The sequence below is a fragment of the Eumetopias jubatus genome, unplaced genomic scaffold (genome assembly GCF_037043125.1).
Source record: "Eumetopias jubatus isolate StellerSeaLion01/CBP00866 unplaced genomic scaffold, mEumJub1_p1.0 scaffold_3, whole genome shotgun sequence".
Classification (NCBI taxonomy): domain Eukaryota; kingdom Metazoa; phylum Chordata; class Mammalia; order Carnivora; family Otariidae; genus Eumetopias; species Eumetopias jubatus.
In genome coordinates this window covers 85,998,799-86,019,961 of record NW_028274809.1, presented here as the reverse complement: position 1 = coordinate 86,019,961, position 21,163 = coordinate 85,998,799, and the positions used below count along the sequence as shown (strand labels likewise).

Here is a 21,163-nt window from a genome sequence, read left to right as displayed (position 1 = left end):
CCACTCTTGGTGCTTCCTGACTCCTCCAAATTTAATCCTATTGTCTGAAGTCTAGAACTTGTTGAGTGATGGGAAAATATAACCTCAGACTGCCATTCTCAATCTTCGTAATGGATTGCCTACTCTACTCTGATAAAAGTGGTATTAGTAGATGTCAAAATAAACTACTTAGATTGCCTAAAAGAACACAATGGTTTTGCAACCTTTAAAATTGTATTACAATGTATGTCTTTCATGAAGATGGCACGGAAGTTGAGAAAGGAAGCTCCTGCCCCTCCCAAAACTGAAGCCAAAGCAAAGGATTTGAAGGTCAAGAACACGGTACTTAAAGACGCCCATAGTCACAAAAGAAAGATCTGCATGTCACCTACCTTCCAGCAGGCCAAGACACTGCATCTCCAAAGGCAGCCCAAATATTCTTGGAAGAGAGCCCCCAGGAGAAACAAGCTTGACCACTATGCCATCATCAAGTTCCGCGGGACTACCAAAGTCAGCCATAAAGAAAATAGAAGCCGACAACACACTTGTGTTCATTGTGGATGTCAAAATCAACAAGCACAAGATTAAACGGTTGTAAAGAAGGCCACTGACATGGCCAAGGTTAACACTTTGATCAGGCTTGATGGAGAGAAAAAAGCCTATGTTCGGCTGGCCCCTGACTATGATGTTTTGGATGTTGCCAACAAAATTGGGATCATCTACACTGAGTCCAACTGGCTAAATCTAAATATAAATTTATTTACCATAATTTTTTTTTTTTACAATGGAGGATGAATTAAATATACTGTGGCATATCTAACATTAGCATATAATGTATTCCCTGAAATATAGAAGGCAGATAATGTTCATCTATTTATTATTTACTTAATGCCTCATAGGTGTGGGTTGTGCAGCCACACATTAAGTAGACAATTGCCCTTGGCTTCAGAGTGAATATAGTGTAGTAGGGGGAACAGAGAAATCAACAGAGAATTGCAATGCAGACCAATATTTCTTTATAATAAAGTAGTATCAAGATATCATGGGAGCGCATAGGAGGTATATCTATTTCAGAAAACCCTTTCTGAAAAGGTGACATCTAAATTGATCTGAATGATATGATAGAGGAATCAGAGGGTTCTGGGCAATGGAAACCTACCGTAAGGGAAGAAATGAAAATGAGTATGGGACAGCTTGGGAACAAAAAAATTTCAATATGGCTGGGTCATAGAGACGCAAAGGGAAATATAGAGCAGGGGGCTGCAGTATGGGTACGTGGCAGAGAACACAGGGTCTGGGAGGCTGAATTAAAGTTTGCACTGCAATGTAACATCTGTGGGGAGTCGCAGAATGTAATCAAGCAGAGGAATAGGATGATTAGATACAAATTTCAGAAAGAAGACGATGGCTACAATATGGAATATGGACAGGAAGAGAAAGTGTGGATGAGATGGTGGGGAAATCAAAAGATATTGTTATTGAATCCATGTGGGAGATGATGGTAGTACAGATATTTATGTGCATAAAAATTTTTCATGACATGATATTTTCATTATAAGTACATATGTAATGTTAATCCATGGGTCAAAAAATATTGAAGGATAGACCATAATTTAGTATACTTTGGGGAAAGGGAGATTTTATATTTATACTTTTTTACTTGTTAATTTTTTTAAATCAGGCATTGCATAAATAACAGACAAAATGAAAATCATTCCAATTTGAAAATAGTGGGAGCTGCAGTTTCCAAATGTCATGGGACTAAATGAGTAATTTTGCACAGTGAACATAGCTCAGATTAAAAACTGATCTGTGATTGGCAGTGACTGATTGAGTGGTGGGTACCAGCAAACATGAGTCCTAGGATGATTAGTTTACCCAGAGACAACTACTCCCCCAAATTTAGAAATTAACATTAACAGCAATAAAACTCTAAGCTGATATCTTTGTACACCAACTGCTTCGATTAGTCACTTTTTCTGTTGTTTTTCATATGAGCACCACAGGCAAAATTTTGGTGTAGCTGCCTACAAAACTGTGGAAACTGCTAAACTATCTACTAATTACTTAGATAGTATTCTTTCATGAATATTGAGAAGATTGTTTCTCAGTACTTAAAACATTTTCCTACTGATAAAAGAAAGCACAAGAGTTTTTGTTTAACATTTATTTGATTGACATAAATTTGGGGTTTGGGTATTTCATTAACAAATAGAAAGGTAGAGTGGGCAAGTGATATAGATATGAATATTCACTGTAGGGACAGTTTTATTATGCAGAACAAATCTGCATGAACCAAATTATTTGGGTGTCAAAGGTACAACTCAATTTCAATTAAAAAGCACTGTTTCTTGAAAGGTGGGCCTTAAACCTTAGATTTTGAAATTCACTTGGGGATCTGTTTTGTTATGTAGTCTAACATTTGTTTACTTTCCATTAAATAAGAAATTGCTTACATGGGCAGGTTATTTTGATATGATGACACCACTGAGAGTTTCAATAAATGTACATGCAAATCAATCAAGCCCAAACATATTGAAAACATATCCAATAAACATCTGGAAACTAATGAACACACATTTGTTAATACAGGGGGAGTTGTGGAAATTCAGGATCCATTGGTGGCTAACCTTATTTAGTAGCATGTAGATTTAAGAATATTTCATGGAGTCAGAAGAAAGAAAGGGTAATTATAACATAAGGTTCAACATCTTTAGATATGTAGAACGTTTTCCGTTGCTTAAAACAAATATTCCCTAAGAAAGTATAAAACATTTTTCTGACTTGCGAAGTTTTTGCAGTCTATCATTTAAATTACTTAAATAAAGGGAGCTTTACTGCTCCCCAAAGCTAAGAATATAACACCCTCCATGCATATTAGCTTGATCTTCCTGACAGACCAGAAAAGTGTTTGTGTGTGCCAATTAAAACAAAAATGGATCCCTAGTGGCTTGTTCTTCACACAACTTCTGAAGACTGCTATCATTGTTTGCTAGGGTAACCCTGGATAAGGCTGCTATCCAAAGTAAACAAACTTTTCAAAACTTTCATGACAGATGGGGGTTACAAATGCATTTTAATAAGAGAGTTGCCAAAGCAACTTTTTTTTTCTTATAATCAGCATATATTTACTTAACATCTAGCAACATTGGGAACACAAGGCAGATACTTTCTCACAAAATGTTTTAACAAGAAACATTTTTGGAAAGACAAATTGAAGACCTTTTACTTTTTTTTTTTTAAGATTTTATTTATTTATTTTGACAGAGAGAGACACAGCGAGAGAGGGAACACAAGCAGGGGGAGTGGGAGAGGGAGAAGCAGGCTTCTCGCTGAGCCCAGAGCCCGATGTGGGGCTAGATCCAAGGACCCTGGGATCATGACCTGACCTGAAGGCAGACGTTTAAGGATTGAGCCACCCAGGGACCCTGAAGACCTTTTACTTCTAAGTGATATTTTACCCATAGTTTTATGTTAACTTTGCTCAACATGTTAAGAAAAATGTTAGGAGTTACTCAAACCAGACTGTAATTTGAGAGAGGCATGCAGCTTGATAATGTAATTTCATTGGTGGTCATAAACGCCTTTGAGACCAAGTAATTTAACTATAAGTATAACCATGACAACTTTTATTTGATCAGCTATATCAAATGGATACTTGTGGAGTGTGATGCAAGATGAAAAAAATGTGAATCTGAGGGTTTTTTTAAGCATTATTTCTTCAATTTTAGGTCTGAACTCTCACTATAATGTAGCCAAAATATATACCTATATTTTATGCTGTTAGAATTCAATAAAGATAGAGCCAAAATTAATTTCAAAAAATAATTTATATTCACTTCAAATGAATTTAGTATATTTTGACATAAATTTTTATACTACTTAATTTAATTCAAATATAATGACTTCATCATGAAGTCCAAAGTGTCTCCAAATACAATAGTAATTAAATTCCATCTTCCTAAATGGGTAATCCACTTATTTGTAAGAATCCTTGTAGCCATATCATTTAACAATTTTTAGGACTGTTTGAATATTTAGCATATTTATTACACATTTCCTACATATAGTTTCAGCTTCATTAAGATGGAATAAATTCTCCTTTGGTTCATATTCAAAGACTGATCATAAGCAAAATATGAATGATACCTAGTTCAAATGTAGGATTGTTTTAGTCCTTTCCAGGATTTGAAGGAATGTTTTTGGATGCCCCAATCCTGTTTTAGATATATTTTTTCATAGTAGGAGAGTAGTTGTTTTTCAGGGGGAAAAAAAAAGATGAAAACATCTGAATAAGGATATTGGGTGATCCTATAAAATTGGGTTATCTTTAACATAACAGTAAAGAAACAGGGACTTTTTTCTAAGATCTGCATTCCAGATTTCACAACTGAAACCAAATCACCATATTCCTTTTCCCATATGCATAGAGTCCTTGACTGTATAAGATTTTTGCTGAGGACTAGTGAACTAGAAATCAAGATCTTTGTAATCTCTTAATTCTATCATTTTAAATGATGCCAATTTGATAGAATGACATTCTCATTTGCTTCATTTTCTTCATTTGCAAAATTACTTTATGATAGTGGAGGGAAGCTGCATTTAAAGAATGTTTATTATGTGCTTTGAGATCATTAAAGCTGATATCACTTTGCATACCAAGTGGTAGTATTTTCGTATCCTTAATATACTAAAGTTCTGATACAATCAACCTTTAAAAAATAATGTATCATGACCAACAGTTTATGCATAATTCCATGATGTGAATGTGTCTGCAGTAATTACTCCCTCCTCTGAAATCTTGACATGAGCATTGTCTGTGCCACTCACACTGGGACTTGGTATAAGCTATTTTCTATTGTTATTTATCTTTATATGCATATGTCCTATTTATGCAAACAGATTGTGAGCTCTTGAGGCTTGGGGGGGGTGTACCCCTAGCTTCTAGTGATGTGCTTTGCACTTAATGGATGCTTAATCAGTCCTTGATGACTAGGGGGATATTTGGTCAGAGACACCCCTCTCAGTCTCCTGAACAAAGAATTATTTGTGGAATTATTCTGTGATAGGAAAGGTGCTACTATCAAAGAGGGGAACACATATCACTCATTATCTCTTGCACCTTTGATAGTCTGAACATGCATTTGAGATCAAGTGTAATGGAAATAGCCAGTAATATTTAGCCATCAAATATGTTTTATTGATAAGGTATCTATCCATAGCATAAAGTTTTGTATGAATCATTGTCATATACATTTGATTATTATTTATAAAAGATTGGCAATAACTAAATTAATATGTCCATAGTGTTTACTCTGTGGAGTCATGAATAGCTGGAATTTGCTTTTTTGCTATCTTTATTTTTTCCAAATTCTTCATAATAAATACAATTATTCTTATAATTAGGAAAAAATGTGAAATTCTAAAAAGTTTTTGTTTCTATTCTGGTAAGCCAAATTACAGAAATTTTTAATAGTTTAATGCCATTCTACATATTACTTTTCATTTAAATTAAAATCGAACACAGGAAAGACTAAATGCCAGACTGTATATTGACAAGGGCGATACTTAATTGACGATACTGAAAAGGGCAATACTTAAATAAACATAAACATTATTCATTAAAACTCCTCAAAGATGTTTAAATTAGCATAATAATATTCCATGTGTTAATTAAAGCCTGAACAACAAATTTCTTCTCTCCTTCTCACTTATTGGTGGAGTTTGGAGCTGGGAGATAACATGCTTCCATCTTCAGAGGAACCACAAGAAGGACACAGACATAGGTTCCTAGCCCAGAGGAAAACTATTGTTGAAATAGTACCCAAAAGCCTTAAAGAACGTGTCTATTCTTCATGTTGCCCAGTGGATACATTCATATGATTTCCTAGACATCCATGTGTCACCAGCAAGAATTCAAACAGATCCTTATTGAGTGTGAAAAGTTTGAGGCAAATTTCCCCAGACAGGCAATTAAAGATATCTATTATTGACAACACTAGCACATTTCACTAAGATTGCTCAAAATAGGAGTTGGTGGCAAGGAGGGATTTCAAGACATGTTTGTCTAAAGTAGGCTTCGAACAAAATGGAGACCAGCCACTCTTGCCTAAACCTGTTGTGCTTGCTGTAAGTTCTTTCTTCATTCACCTTGTGCCGGCATCTGTCACGGAAGCAAAACATGATATAGAAAGAATACATTAGCATGGCTTAATATCAAATCTTTTATGCCTGTTATTACATCACTTTAGATTGTCATCAGGAATTGTTCAATCAAAAGGTTTAGTCAAAGCTAACAGTCTTTACTGATGTCTTTTTTCCCCAAGAGTGTTGAAATTTTGATTGTTCAAACTGCAAATATGATTCAGCAAACCATTTAGCAGAAAACCTTAAGGAGGTAATGTAAAATGTGGCTAGGAAGCTGAATTAAATGGACTTGAGCAAAGACTTTGAAACTGCTTTCCTGTGAATGTCTGGGATAGAACAGAACAAAGTCAATTACTGACTGTAATTAAGAAGTGGATGCATTTAAACTGTAGAGAGCAGTAGCAGACTTCTCCAGACTGCCTAGTAACTGGAAAGATTAGTGGGAAGACAGAGGAAAGAATGTGAACTGTATCTTTCTGATAGTATATTTTGAATGAATTGCATTCATATAGTTCTCTGATCCTGTGTCCTCAAATGAATTCATAAATCACTGCTTATGTACAATTAATGCAGTCATATATTTGGATAAAGAAACTTTTAAAATACATTTTGTTTTTGGTTGTGTTGGCAATAAAAGATTCCTTTTCACTGCATAGCATGCACCAAAAATGCAAATGTACTGCTGAAGTACTTACATTTTATCACTGTTTGAATTTACTGGACTGAAAACTGAACTGTGAGCTCTTTCCTAAACCCTCAGAATATAGTAAATCTAATTATGTTTGCTTCTTGTACTTTGAAATTCTTCTTTTTACAATTTTAATAATGGTTTATTTATAATGGTGGAGAAATATATTAGATTGTACATTGTGTTTGGGCTAATTCATATTTCTTTGTGTGTGTTAACAAATTGTGATGTTATTTAATACATTCATAATCAAAATATTTAAATTTAGATTAGGAGGAAGGTAGAGGTCAAGGGTATTACCAGTTTTCTTAGGTTAGTTACAAGAGACCTTATATTTCTAGATTGCTATTTCTGTGGCAACACTTTATAAAGTAAATATTTGGAACTTTATGTAAGTAAAGAACATTGCTAGGGTGTTCAGATAATTAGGCAAACATCAGCTTAACTGTCTTTTAATAGATACATAAAACAGAGGACTATTTGGAGGCTATTTTGAGCCATCCCAAATCGTACATGCAATTTTACTTAAAAAAAAAAAAAAGAGCAATTGGCCCCTGTAGTCTGTCAAATTCTAATGTGGATAATTAAATTCCTCTTATTTTCTAATCTTTCACTTCTCATAATTGCATATACTTGGAGAGTTCCTCTCCTTACAGTTGTAAAACGTCGGAATGCATCTCACTCAAGAATGGTTGTGTTGCAGCCCTGAGTGTGATGTTGCATCTCTGAATCGTTTTTTCTAAAAATAAATGATGAGAGAATATATATGTATGTGTGTAATTGAAGATTTCTTTAAAACTCCAGGATCATTGGTCATTAAATATTGCCGTAAGAATCATTGAAACCTTCAGAGTGAGCTATTTTGGGTAATAATTGTCACTTTAATGATAAAATTATAGAGACATCCTAAAGCATGATTTGTGATTTTCTGAACCTGTGGGCACATGTCAGTGTTCACCTCCGATTTAGAGCAAGGAAGGCTGAGAAGAGGTGACTAGCTCCTGATTGAGTATTTTGAAATGTCAGTCCTCTAAAACTCTGAAGCCTTGCTTGATGTGTGACAGTAGCCGGGAAATGTTCATCTTCTTGTTGAAACAAAAAGTCAATACAAAGGGAAAATCTTCACAGTTCTGATTGATGGCCTAATACAGAAAGCGTGTCCACACCCACTCTAATCAAATTCATCTCTAAGTAGCCTTTTATGTGTGAAATAAAGAGCATTGCTCTGTTTCTATAGGGTCACATTCTTCTCTCACGATGCTGGAGAGGAAAAGATTCGCTGTAATGAAAAACGTATAGTTACATGTTAAATATTGCCAACTACTTAATAGCTCTGAGAGTCTGGAACGGGGATGTTCACTTGATAAATACTCTCCATGAGAGGTTCAAATATGTAAATAAACTTTTATTCTAATATACTCCTTTTGTGGGTGAAATTAGTCCTTTATTACTTTCCTATAGATCTTTATGATAGGAAAGTAGAAATAGCCAAATGTTATTCATTTGAATGACCTTTTGGAAAAGTCTGCATTCGTCTCTTTGGTAAATAATCTGTTTTACAGCCCTCCATAAAAGGAAATCAAATATAGAGATACTATTAGATTTGAAAAAGACAAACAGGAAAGAGCCAAAAGCGCAGAATGAATTCTGACACACCCGGGTGCATTTTTCTTAGGTTCTGACTTAAGTGGGTACTGTCTGCATCATTCTGAACTTCCTGACTTGCTTCTCCTTGAGTTGGAGTAATTCAACTTTAGTCCTACTCTGAGTTAATCGTTCTATTATTAAAACAATAATGTATTTGTTATGACATGAAAAAACAGTTTATAGAGAGCAGTTCAAAATGATCCTGGTCTCCCAGTTCCCAGAAAGACAATTACTGGAATATAAGAAAATATTTTGGTGTATTGAAGTGTGTTTTTTAAACAACATATATATATCTTGGAGATATATATATCTATCTCCATTTTTTAATGTAAGAGATCAATTTTATGTGGTCTGCTTACCTGTCGATTTTTTTCAGATCACAACAGTATCAGGAAATGAGTTCCTTCTACAGTCAGATATTGACTTCATCATATTGGATTGGTTCCATGCTATCAAAAATGCAATTGACAGATTGGTATGTATTTGTTTTGGCTGTTACCTTTATTAATTAAAATGTTGTCACTTAAATTGTTGCTTAGGCATATAACACACACACATTTAAATGGATCCTATAGATGGAGAGATATTAAGTTATTTTAAGTTTAAATAAAGTCCACAAAAAACCATTTCAACAGACGTGATTCGTAGAGCTAAATGTCATTTGATTTCTCTCTTTCAAATGAAAAACACAGTGCATTCATTTTTCCCCCTGAAATGACATGGACATTCATTTACTAGAAGCTGTAAAAAGCACACAAGCACTTAATGACTACTGAGTTTTCACATTTTCAGTTTATGTTGTCTGTAATACATATTCTCGAAAATAAATATCAATGTATTTAAGCCCATACTCACTGTTATAATACCAGTAAATAATAATCCTTTATACTGATTTTCATTGTTCTTCCAGTGAAACTAGATTGTTCTTCTCATGAAAATTATGAGTCTAAAATTTCATGAAATTACCCTAAATCATACATTTAAAGTATATTTATAAGAATCAAATTACTTAAAATTACCATTATATACTGATTCTAGACGAAACATCTAATTTTTGGACACTAATATTTGCAAAATCTTGAGGAAAAACTATTCTTGAGAGCTTTTAATAAGGTATATAATAGGAAAATACTGCATTTTCGGTGTGATTTTATTGCTATTTAATTGCAGTCTTCCTTTATATCATTTTGGGACTAAAACTTTAAAAAATAACAAATTGACTTTTCTCCATCAACCATATAGTTCCCTTATCCAGGCATGCTTGAGTGCTCACGCCCACATTCACCCACCCACACACAGAGTTTGTTGTTGTCATTTAGAGTGGACTCTGGCGTCAAACTGCCTCAGTTTGAATCCTGGTTCCATCCTTTGCTAGCTGTGTGGCCTTAAACAAATTACTTATCTCTTTTGGCTTCAGTTTCCTTGTCTGGAAAGTAGGAGTAATAATGATATCTACCTCATAGGATTACTGTGATGATTAATTGAGTTAATACATGTGGAGTGCTTGGGGTAATGCAGAGCATTTAGTAAGTTTTATATATATATATATATACATATATATATAGCTATTATTAAATTTGAGCTTAGCATAGAGGCCCTGTCCTTAAATAATTGTCTTAGTTCAGTCTTCCCTTTAAAATTAACATCAAAATAGATCACTAAACTATTTGGTGAATCCTTTCTTCCTTGTAAAATTGTTCAGTCTAATTGTTTGTTATTTCCAGCCAAAGGATCCAAGTGGTTCATCAAGAAACCTGGAATTATTCAAAATCCAGAGATCCTCCAGTACTGAATTACTAAGTCACTACGATAATGATATAAAAGAACAGAAACCAGAGCACAGAAAATCTTTAAGTAAGTACTTTTTTTTTTACTTGCTGATTTTAACTTTGTCTAAATGCAATGCTTATGAAATATAAATGCATCAAAATAAGATTTGAGCCAAACTCATACTACTCATGGAAGATTCGTAGCCATTTCCTGGCCAGGGATTCATATACTGGAGGGCAGTCTGGGCGCTTTTCTCTCATCATTGTTGGTAATGCCTTTTGAGAAAATAATTGTTCCAAGGTCATGGTCTCTGCTTAGAGCAAATCTCTGAATCTCTGAGTAATAGCCATGGCGTTCAGATTGGTGATTGATTTTGAAAGTGGGAAATGTCAAGCGTCTCCAAACCTTGGTATGCTGACTATTTGATTTCCATACATTAAAAGATGTATGAGTGACCACCACAGTTGGCCCAACTTAAACCAACAGGCTATGCAACTTTCCACACTTTCAGACCACCAGAAAGATTTAGAAATGTGGATTATGAATTATATGTTCTCCAGGGTCACATCAAATTCTAATATTCTGAAAGGAAGGAATTTAGAGTAAAAAGGACCAATCTCACCATAGAGTGCTCTTGAGTATAACTCTCAACCTTGCCCCACTCTTTCCTCCTCAACAAAAGGAGATTATGAAAAGGTGTCACACATATCTCACAGTTGGTTTGGATTTCGGCCTCCTGAAAGGTATCTCCGAAATCAAAGCAGGTGTCTCTGAAATCAAAGCAAACCAATTTCCCAAAGTCTCAAAAATTATAGTACCATTCCTGGATCACCTACTCTCAATCACTATTTTTTATGTCCTCTCCCTCTGATCTAAGATCAGTATAGTTACATTCTAGCTTTTTGAGTTAAAGAGAACTCCATAAGTAGAGAAGGGCTTCTAACCGAATATTTACACATGTACATGAGTACATGTGTTAAATGACTATATGTGTATATGCATAAATTTGTGTGCATTAGGGAAGACTATATATATATATACACACACACACACATATATATGTATATATATATAAACATAGATGCATTCTCTCATGCATATAACAAGGAAGAGAGAGGCTATTTATATATAACCTATCTTCCAGAGCTAAATTATTGGGATCTTAAAAATCTAGAAATAGCATGACAACTTTGAGTAGAAGCACCCTTTCAAAATTAAGTCATTATTCAAGAACTCATACCATAATTTCAACAACTGCTAGAAACATATTTAGCTAGCCAGTTGTGTTAAGTTGGTGTTTAAAATGATCAACGTTAATGTCTTAATCTGTATGGTGCTTTGCAAATCAAGTTATTTGTGGAGAGTTAGCAATGCCATTTAAAACGATTGTTCCATAAGGTGGTACAGTTTGGAGTTATCTCATTTGAATGTTTCCCTTTAATTCCTGGTCATTGTTCCCCTTTACTTAATATAGGATCAAGTTTAAGGTAAAATTTTAGAATTAGAATTCAATTGTGAGTATGTTAATGTTATGTGAGTATGTTAATGTTAATTATATGACCATTTTTTAGGGTATATATAATAGGATATGTGAAGGATTGATTAGTAGAGGTTTGGAGGATACCTTGACATGCTTCTAGAGCCTGAAGGTTGGGAGAAAATCAAGATTTGTAAAAGTGTTTGAGAAACACTGAAGCAAATGGATTCTGTGTTCAGCGATAGTCACTTGAAATGTTTTAGGACGACACTGGGGAAAAAAATCTTCCTACAGATAGAATACCAGCTACTCCTCTTTAGAATTTATTTTTGATTGGGAAAGACAATTATTTGTTATTGGGGTCTTAAATTCAATCCTGCCTAGAGACAAGGGAAGAGGCATATGATTTATCTACTCATTTTAAAATGTACCTAATTCTCTAGGGATCTCATAGTCACTTTTTCCTTTGCAGTTTAAAAATAATAACAGCTAGCCACCATTGAGCACTTACTTTTCACCAGGCATTGTTCTAAGTTTTCATTTATGTTGACTTACCTAATCCTCCCACTAACCCAACGAAGCAGGTACTACTACTAAACCTATTTTATAGATGAGAAAACTGAGGCGTGGAGAATTAAGGCCATTTGTACAAAGACAGGTTATGGAGACAAGTTTCAAACCCATGCAATTTGAGATAAGAGCCTATGCTTTTAACCATTACACTACAGTGAAGTGAACAAATAAAAGGTAAACTTAGTTTATATCAACCTTGGACTTGGATGGAAATATTACTTTAAAAATGAGATGCATAGAAATCAGTAAACTTAAATAGGGACCCATATTAGCAAAAGAACTAAAACCAAAAGTCTCTGGAGTTTGATTTCACTATTAAAATAAAGGGGTCATTTAGTCTATGATATATATATTTTTTAAGATTTTATTTATTTATTTGACAGAGAGAGACACAGCGAGAGAGGGAACACAAGCAGGGGGAGTGGGAGAGGGAGAAGCAGGCTTTCCGCCAAGGAGGGAGCCCAATGCGGGCCTCGATCCCAGGACCCTGGGACCATGAGCTGAGCCGAAGGCAGATGCTTAACGACTGACCACCCAGGCGCCCCTAGTCTATGATATTAGCCCTAATTTTAGAAAATGCTTCATTTCTATATTCTGATGGATATTTATAGTTGTAAGCCCTTTTTAAATCTTCGTATTTTTTTTTCTGCAATGTAGGATATAGTTAATATCTATTACTTAAAATTAAGTTCTTTCACTATTTATGTATTGATTTTCATTTGAAAGGCATAATGATAGACACACCCACAGAATGTCAAATTAGATTATGCATTTGAAATAATGATTGGCATGTTTTATATTTGATGCTTTATAAAATATTTTTTCAAGTAGGAAATATACTGTGTGAAAGCCCCTCTGATCTCAGTCCTAGATTTGAACACCCAAACTTAGATTCTTAAAACATGCATTCAGTTTTATGTTACCCTCTTGAGATTAAATAATTATGTGGAATTAGAGATTCACAGTATCTCCTTTCTTATTAGTAGTCTAAGCACAAACTTTATTGTCAGTTTGCTGCCTTTGGCTTCCTGTGCCCTTGATGTTCTCATGAGTTTTGTCGCCAAGATTGTAGACAGATAAAGCCAGAATTACTTTTTTTAAAGGCATGTGAACATCATTAGCAGCTAACAGGTGGTCATTTCATTGTCCAGTTTCTCTGGGTAACATGGGAAAAAATATGTACTCTCAATGAGTGAATTGTGAAAGTTAAGTGCTTAAATATACTTTCCTTTTTAAAATATGATTTTAACCTGCCAACATTATTAAGGACTAATCAGATATTTTAAGATATCAGTTGAGTCTAACAGACAAGAGGCCAGAAAATTCAATGTAAGGGCCAAATCACTGTGGGCAATTCAGGACACCAGCATGGGATGAGAGTGGGAGAGCAGCTCTCCGGGGAGGGTTGTTAATGGAAAGTGGAGAGTCAATCAAAGAAAATGCTAACATATTTTTTCCAAGGGAAGAGAAGTATCTTCCACTGATGGGAAAGAAGAAAGGGCCAAATATAAATCCTGTATCAGATAACCTTGGAGAGGTTTCTTAACTTTTCTGAGCTTTACTTTGTAGATCTATAAAAATGGGTCTAATACTGTCCTTGCAGGATAGCATGAGAATTTGAAATTAGACATGTAAATACTTAGCTCACAGCATTTTCTCAATGAGTAGGAGCTCTTATTATTATTCTCTGTGTCTCCAAGCAGATGGTACCAAAATAGGGCATGGGCCTAGGGTAGTGTCTAATGGAAGAATGGAGCAGGGCATATATTCTTGACCCCGCCCCCCAAGTATGAGAAAATAGGGGGAAAGAGCCAGAATTGGATATGGGAGTCATAACTACAAAACTCTAAATATGAGCAGCTGGTCTTTCTCCTGGCGACTCCCCAGGTGAAAATGGCAGCCAGGACATTCTTGGGAGCAGCACACCAGGAAATAATAGAAGGGAGCCAAGAGATACTCATGAATCTTTTATGCCCAGAAGAGCTGGTCATGAAGAAGTTCCGGTTGATGGAAAGGATTCAGCATCTAGCCATTTCACTATTCCTTTAGGCATAGCTCTAGTTTATTCATTCACTCATCTATTCATTCTTTTTCATTAATGGATATACCTGAAGGTACACAACTAAAATTCGTGACTTCACTCATTTGCACTTTCAATTTTTAAAAAATATTTTGTATTTGGGTTATGCTTTAGAAGTAGTATACCACATGCTGATCAGGTGCTAAACTGTAAAATCCATGCAGGGAGACCTTGGATAACTTCTGTATAAAATGGACACTTTTAGCATTATAAATAAGCACCCCAAAATAAACATGAACTAGAAGAATAAAATCAAAAAGGAAGAGAACTGAAAGAAAATGAGTTTTCTTCTGGCTGTCTTTCGATGAAGTTTTCATAAACAACAAATGTTTTCTGGGTGAAATCCTAAAAATATTTAGATATGGATTTCCCAATTGCATCTCCCCTTAGTAGGGGTGTATGTACAAAGCTACAGGGATAAAGACAGGAAGGGAAAAATTGGGATGAGATATTCATACAATATAGGAAATGAAAATACTTGTGAACCTTTAATAGCATCTTCATTTAAAAATTTGTTTGCAAAGTAATCATGATCATGCCAAGTGAAAACAAGTCTGATAGAGAAGGCAGTTATTTTTTGTACTAATTAAATAATTATAACACTGGTCATCCACAACTGTAAGTAGATTACGTTCTCAAAATCCCGTTGTAAACTGGTTCTTAGATCTCACTCAGCACACTTTCATAAGGAAACCGCGTAGCAGCCACAAAAGCACACTTGAACCTTATTGCAATCATTTAGAATGTTGTTTTGAGGGAACAGCTTGTTCTGAGTTTTTTGCACCTCTGGCCCTAAGAGCTAACACTTTCCAGTAGCATTGCTTTCCATCTGGTTTCCCTTTTCCTCCTCCCTCCTCCTGTACCAACCCCACCAAAGCAATTAGAATGATCAGAACGGCTTTGGCTAGGAGGCTCCTGGACCCTGAAAATCCTCAGTGGTGTCAAGGAGGGGATGCAGAGCCTCCAAGCCAGAAAAAAAAAATAGTGGGAAAAAGAGAGAATGAAGAACTGGGAAGGAAGATTTTTCAGCACGGACAGGGAATGAGTCCTTGGCAAGGGCAGATGCTCTTTGTACAAAATGTGTGTAATGACAGATTAAGTCTGGTATTGTCCCAAATGTTAATATTTGATGAATCTAGGTGGTATCTATAGGAGTTATCATGATGCTCTTGTTTTCTGTGTTTGAAGAGTTTCACAATTAAAAACAAATACACACACACACTAAGTATTACTCATGGTCATAATTCAATAAAAGAATATACATATTTTCTAATTCTGGCTTGAAAATTTCTAAAGATCAAATTTTCTGAATATGAATTACATTAAGACCTCTTTAAGTAATTAAAAAAAAAAACACTGATAGCTCTTTATTTTCCCATTTTTCCCCCCAAAAGCCAATATATTTTTTCTTGTGTCCATTGTGGCCTTTCTGGTAGCAGTGTAATTAAAGAAATTTGTAAGATGTTTATTATTGTCCAAAAAGGAAAAGTCCTACTAGTTTCTTGGATGAATATGTAACTAGCAATTGTTTAAAACACATACTGTGAAGTCTGTTCTGGAGACCCACATAAAAACATATTTTAAAGTTTCTTCCTCTTAAGAATTTTGTGTAAAACAGCCTAAGCTTGCCAATGCATGAAAATAATAAGATAAATAAGCCATCTGCCAAGAAAATGAAAACAATATTAAAATTGCACAAATAAATTATATCTCGCCCTGAAGAAACAGAAAATCTCCTACCTGGAAACAACAAAAAATTCATAATATTTATGTAGAGTATAATGGGTTATTGTGTTGTCAAAGGGAAAAAGGTTTTCAATTTGGGTAGGATGGTCCATCATCTGACTCGTTTCTTTCCCCTTAAAAACAATATTACTACCCTGGCACCGGTTTCAGTCAGTATGCACCTGAGGAAAACAAACAACTGAAGAAAAGTGTGAAAATAAAATTTATTTTGTTTTACTATAGTCATAAGACTGACAGTATCAAAGGAACAGTGAGTGTCAGTTCTTTTCTTTTTGTTTTCCACAGGTTAAGGGAGTTCTTTATTTCAAATTATTTCTGTAACTGAAGAAAAAAAGGAAAAATTTTAAATGAAAATGTATGTTGCTAAAACAGGAGGATTTAAACATTATGAGAAAAAAAAACCAGTAAAGATTAGACACACACTTGACAATCAGCGTCCAAAATATTTTGTCAAACTGGTTTTATTCATGAAGGTTACAGGGCTTCACTGAGCCACTGTGTGACTACAGAAATTGTTCTGACATGTGTTCCCAAGATAGTTAGCAGCAATCCCTGCTTTCCTGGGACCCATAGATTACAGTTCCTTCAAAACATTCAGTTCTCCATGAATCATTTGAAAGAGGACCTAGTTATAAGCTGAGCAAAGAATATTCTGATTAATCTCTTCTTTCCCATCTAAGGGGTTGATCTTGCCCTCTGAACTGTGGGTGTCCATTGTCATGTATCTTGTAACATCAGCTACTCTGAGAGTCCATCTAACCCTATCAACACTCAAGCACTAGATCACCCCATCTCTTCCTGACCTTGGCGGTAACTCCGCGACCGTTTTTCCCCTTAGATAAACTGCATTTAATCAATTTCTGATTTCATTAGGTCAAATGGCATCTTTCTTTCAATAATAGGCCAAATCCAAAGGGCTCTTTTGTCTAACTCTTGAGCAGTATTTCCTTAGCATTAATACACTACTGTGATTGTAAACAATATAAAAAATGCTCTTTGATCTCCTCTGAAAGTTTCCCTCCATTTATTCTATGACTCCAGGATGGCTATATATATTAACATTTCTTTGTAGAATTAAACATATAATATTTGTTCAGTACTGTCATATCAAGTTTAAAGTATCTTAGCTAAACATGATATTTAAGGCATTCTTATAGTGAATCCCTGTGTAGACAAAAACATTCTTTTGAACACACATGGTCACCTCTTTTTGTATACAGAATTTATTGGGTCTACTCCTTTTTGTTTCTGGAGTATAGGAGCAATGGTAATTTTCTTCAAAATCCTAAAAGAAAGTAATTTGCTTTTTAATGCATTTATTTGGATGTCCCAAATAGGCCTAATGGTATCCTTAGGGGGAAAAATTATATAATCAGAAATTTTCTTGGAAAATTAGTTTGTTTCTTATTACTCATCATAAAACCCACATTCACACAAGGAAAATCAGGTGTTGCTTTCATCCAAAGTATGAGATGTATCCAAAAATACCAGCTGTGTCTATCCAAATTAAATAAAGTGTGATCTATAACATTAGGACTCTTAGCTTCCTTCAAGAAATGTCTCATGGATGACTTGGGGAAAGGTAAATCAGTCGGCCAATGCATCTTTCCTTGATTATTTAAATAGAACCTGAAGCCAAGTACTCTTGCTACTCAATTTCCCTAATATAAATAAATATATCCTTTTTGTATACAAAATTAATTGACCTAAAAAAGTAGAGGCCAAATGGGGATGCAGTGGCCAAATAGAAAATATAAGGACTGGGATTGTGCCATTAGATATGATATCCTCCAAAATTGAAGTCAAAGGTTAAGAGCAATTTCTAATCAAATTACTGTATTGAAATGATTCAAGTCAAAGTTCCTCAATGAAAAGCTCTTCATGACCTGTGTCCGCATCTTCAGTTTTTTCCCACTACCCCCGACCCATGATTTATATTTCAGAGAAATGGTGCTTGTAATCCCTGACACACTACTCTATGCTGACTCTTACCTTTAATTCAAGGTCTTCCTTTGCTAAATTAAATGTTCTTTAAGACTCAGATCAGGCCACGCCTTCTCCAGAAAACTTTCCCAGATCTCTGTGATAAGTTAGTTGATCTTCCTTGGTTTTCTTATAATGTTCAATCCACATCTCTAGCATTGCAATTACCAAAGTGTGTTACAATAAGCTAATTTTGAATATCTGTTTGTCTATCCACTAGACTCCCGGACTCTGGAAAGGACTCTGCTAATTTACCTAATTTACCTCTGCTACTAGCAGAGTGGCTTGATGATATTTGAGAGTATTCAAAAATGTATAGTATTAAATTACTTAATAAATGAATGAGGATATTCATATGACCAATATCAACATACTACTTGTTCTGTGCTAAAAATCATGATGAAATTTTTGAAACTTGTTTAGGAACAATAATGAATTGTTCCTTGTCCTGACTACTTGTACTGGTTTGACATTCAAGGTCACTATTTATATGTTTCTCTCAGTTTTCTCTTAGAACTTTAAATCTCAAATCAGTGGCATGTTTTATGCAGGTCACATGTACTGTGCCTAACAAAATCATGTACAAATAAGTGCTTTATCCTGTAGTGAGGATAAAAATGACTAAGATGGGCGCCTGGGTGGCTCAGTTGGTTAAGCGACTGCCTTCGGCTCAGGTCATGATCCTGGAGTCCCGGGATCGAGTCCCGCATCGGGCTCCCTGCTCAGCGGGGAGTCTGCTTCTCCCTCTGACCCTCCCCCTCTCATGCTCTCTCTATCTCATTCTCTCTCTCAAATAAATAAATAAAATCTTTAAAAAAATGACTAAGACCTTGCAGGAGGGGAAAGGAGAAATCCTAATCCCTTTGCTTAAAGTCATTGTCCTCTCAACATCTTTCTCTTATATATTCTAACGCCTATTTTATTTGAGAGAACAACTCTGGTTCATTCTTACTCTTTAGGCTCTTCTATGGGCTCTGACAGAATTTGCAAGGCTCTATTGGAAGCAAGAAAAAAGGAGAAACTCTTTAGTGTACCAAAAAAAAAAAAAAAAGAGTAATAGTAGTTTGGATAATTTTTGTTTCTTTGATAATTTTAGAAGACTGAGAAGAATTTTCTTAAGGCCAGCTTATTTATAAAAATATGACTAAGCAAAAAAGTTTATAGAAGTGTTAATATGCACCCTTTTCAAAAGGTTGTATGGTTATTTTATCAGAAATTTGGGTCTAAGAGTCACAAAATTTAAGTACAATTCTTACCTCTGAGATATACTAGCTATAAAACTTGGACAAGTTTCTTAAGTTTCCTAAAAGTATCCAGATAAATATAATGGATGCTTTTTACATAAATATAAAATGAAATAAATATATAAATATGCATATGATTTGTATAAGAGCTAAAACATATATCAGATCTAGTGATAATGTATATACTCAATCTAAAATATATCCAAGAACTTTATAGATTTGTATTGTAATGTAAATATTAGATACAATGATTTCCAAGTGAGTGTACTCTGAGTAAAATTATCATGGCTTTTGTTTGTGTACTATAAATCCCTCAGTTCTCTTTAGAAATACAGCAAGAATGCACTTTGCCACTGATTTAAACAGTCAGCAAACTCAGATTAAAAAATGCATAATTTTCCAAAGGCTTAATTTTTTAATATCTTCATCATTCTATTGACTCATGGCATCATAATACTTTTACTTTAGTTTCCTTAAGGGATTCCTTAAGTGTTACGGGTAATAAACATTCCATTTTGCCATTCCTGAATGTGTGAGCCTGATGTTATAGTATTCTCTAGAGATTAAGCTTCACCAAGTGTCAGTTGTCTTTTCCATTCTTGTATAAAATGGTAAAATGGTGTAATAGTAGGATTTTGACACAGAGTTATGTAATTTCCCTTAACAACAAAAGATTTCATTTACCTTTAATATTATATATATTTAATTATATGTGTATATATATATATATATATATATATTAAAATCAAGCCAAACATCATAACACATCTGGTGATAAAAAGATGGCATTTTTACTAGAGTAAAAATATCAAAACCACATGAATAGAGAGTCACTTATAAGGAATAAACTGGAAGATGCTAAAAGTCTGGTCTCACTAAGACACACTCCATTGACAGGCTGGCAAGCATGCCTAGATGCCCACCATGTCTGCTCTATCTGAATTAAGGGAATTTGATATCTAGGAGAAGTAGTTCTATCTGAGCAAGGTTTCAGTCATTTGCTGAAGCCAGGATCTTTCCATTAGACTACAAGTGCCTGAGTGTATAAGCCTTCATATGATGACTCCTCCTCATCCCCATTACCTAGAACAGAGTCTGAAACATAGTGGTGTTCCATATTAAATGTCTCAGTGAGTGAGTGAATAAATGACTGAGTGAATGAGATGAAGAGAAGAAACCAATTGTAAATTTTATGTATGAGGAATGAAGGGAAAGTTTGACATGTGAGGCACTAACTTCTTTTTTTTTCCCCCAGACCCCTTGGCAGTTATATTTCTTTTTTTAAAAAGGTTTAAATCCAATTAATTAACGTATAGTGTATTACCAGTTTCAGAGGTAGAGTTCAGTGATTCCTCAGTCTTATATAATACCAAGTGCTCATTACATTCCTTGATCTCCTTAAAGTCCATCCCCCAGTTACCCCACCCCCATACCCACTCCCCTCCAGCAACCCTCAGTTTGTTGCCTAGGGTTAAGAGTCTCTTAGGGTTTGGCTCCTACTCTGTTTTTATCTTATTTTATTTTTCTTTCCCTATCCCTATGTTCCCCTGTTTTGCTCCTTAAATTCCACATGAGTGAAATCATATGATAATTGTTTTTCTCTGATTGACTTATTTTTCTTAGCATAATACCCTCTAGTTCCATCCACATCATTGCAAATGACAAGATTTCACTTTTTCTGATGGCTGAGTAATATTCCATTGTGTATATATACCACTTCTTCTTTATCCATTCATCTGTCGATGGACATCTGGGCTTTTTCCACAGTTTGGCTATTGTGGACATTGCTGCTATAAACATTGGGATGCAGGTGCCCCTTCCAATCACTA

At 34.7% G+C, this 21,163-nt stretch overlaps 1 protein-coding gene across 3 annotated transcripts in view; it reads left to right on the top strand.

The window, feature by feature from the left end:
* The window catches only part of ARHGAP15 (Rho GTPase activating protein 15), a 604,646-nt gene that overhangs the window by 287,434 nt on the left and 296,049 nt on the right, over positions 1-21,163 (top strand). For all 3 annotated transcript variants that reach the window (XM_028123793.2, XM_088021728.1, XM_088021729.1), the window contains exons 7-8: positions 8,838-8,936; positions 10,186-10,315. In XM_028123793.2, the coding sequence (XP_027979594.1) occupies positions 8,838-8,936; positions 10,186-10,315 (229 nt within the window). The remainder of the gene's footprint in view (positions 1-8,837; positions 8,937-10,185; positions 10,316-21,163) is intronic.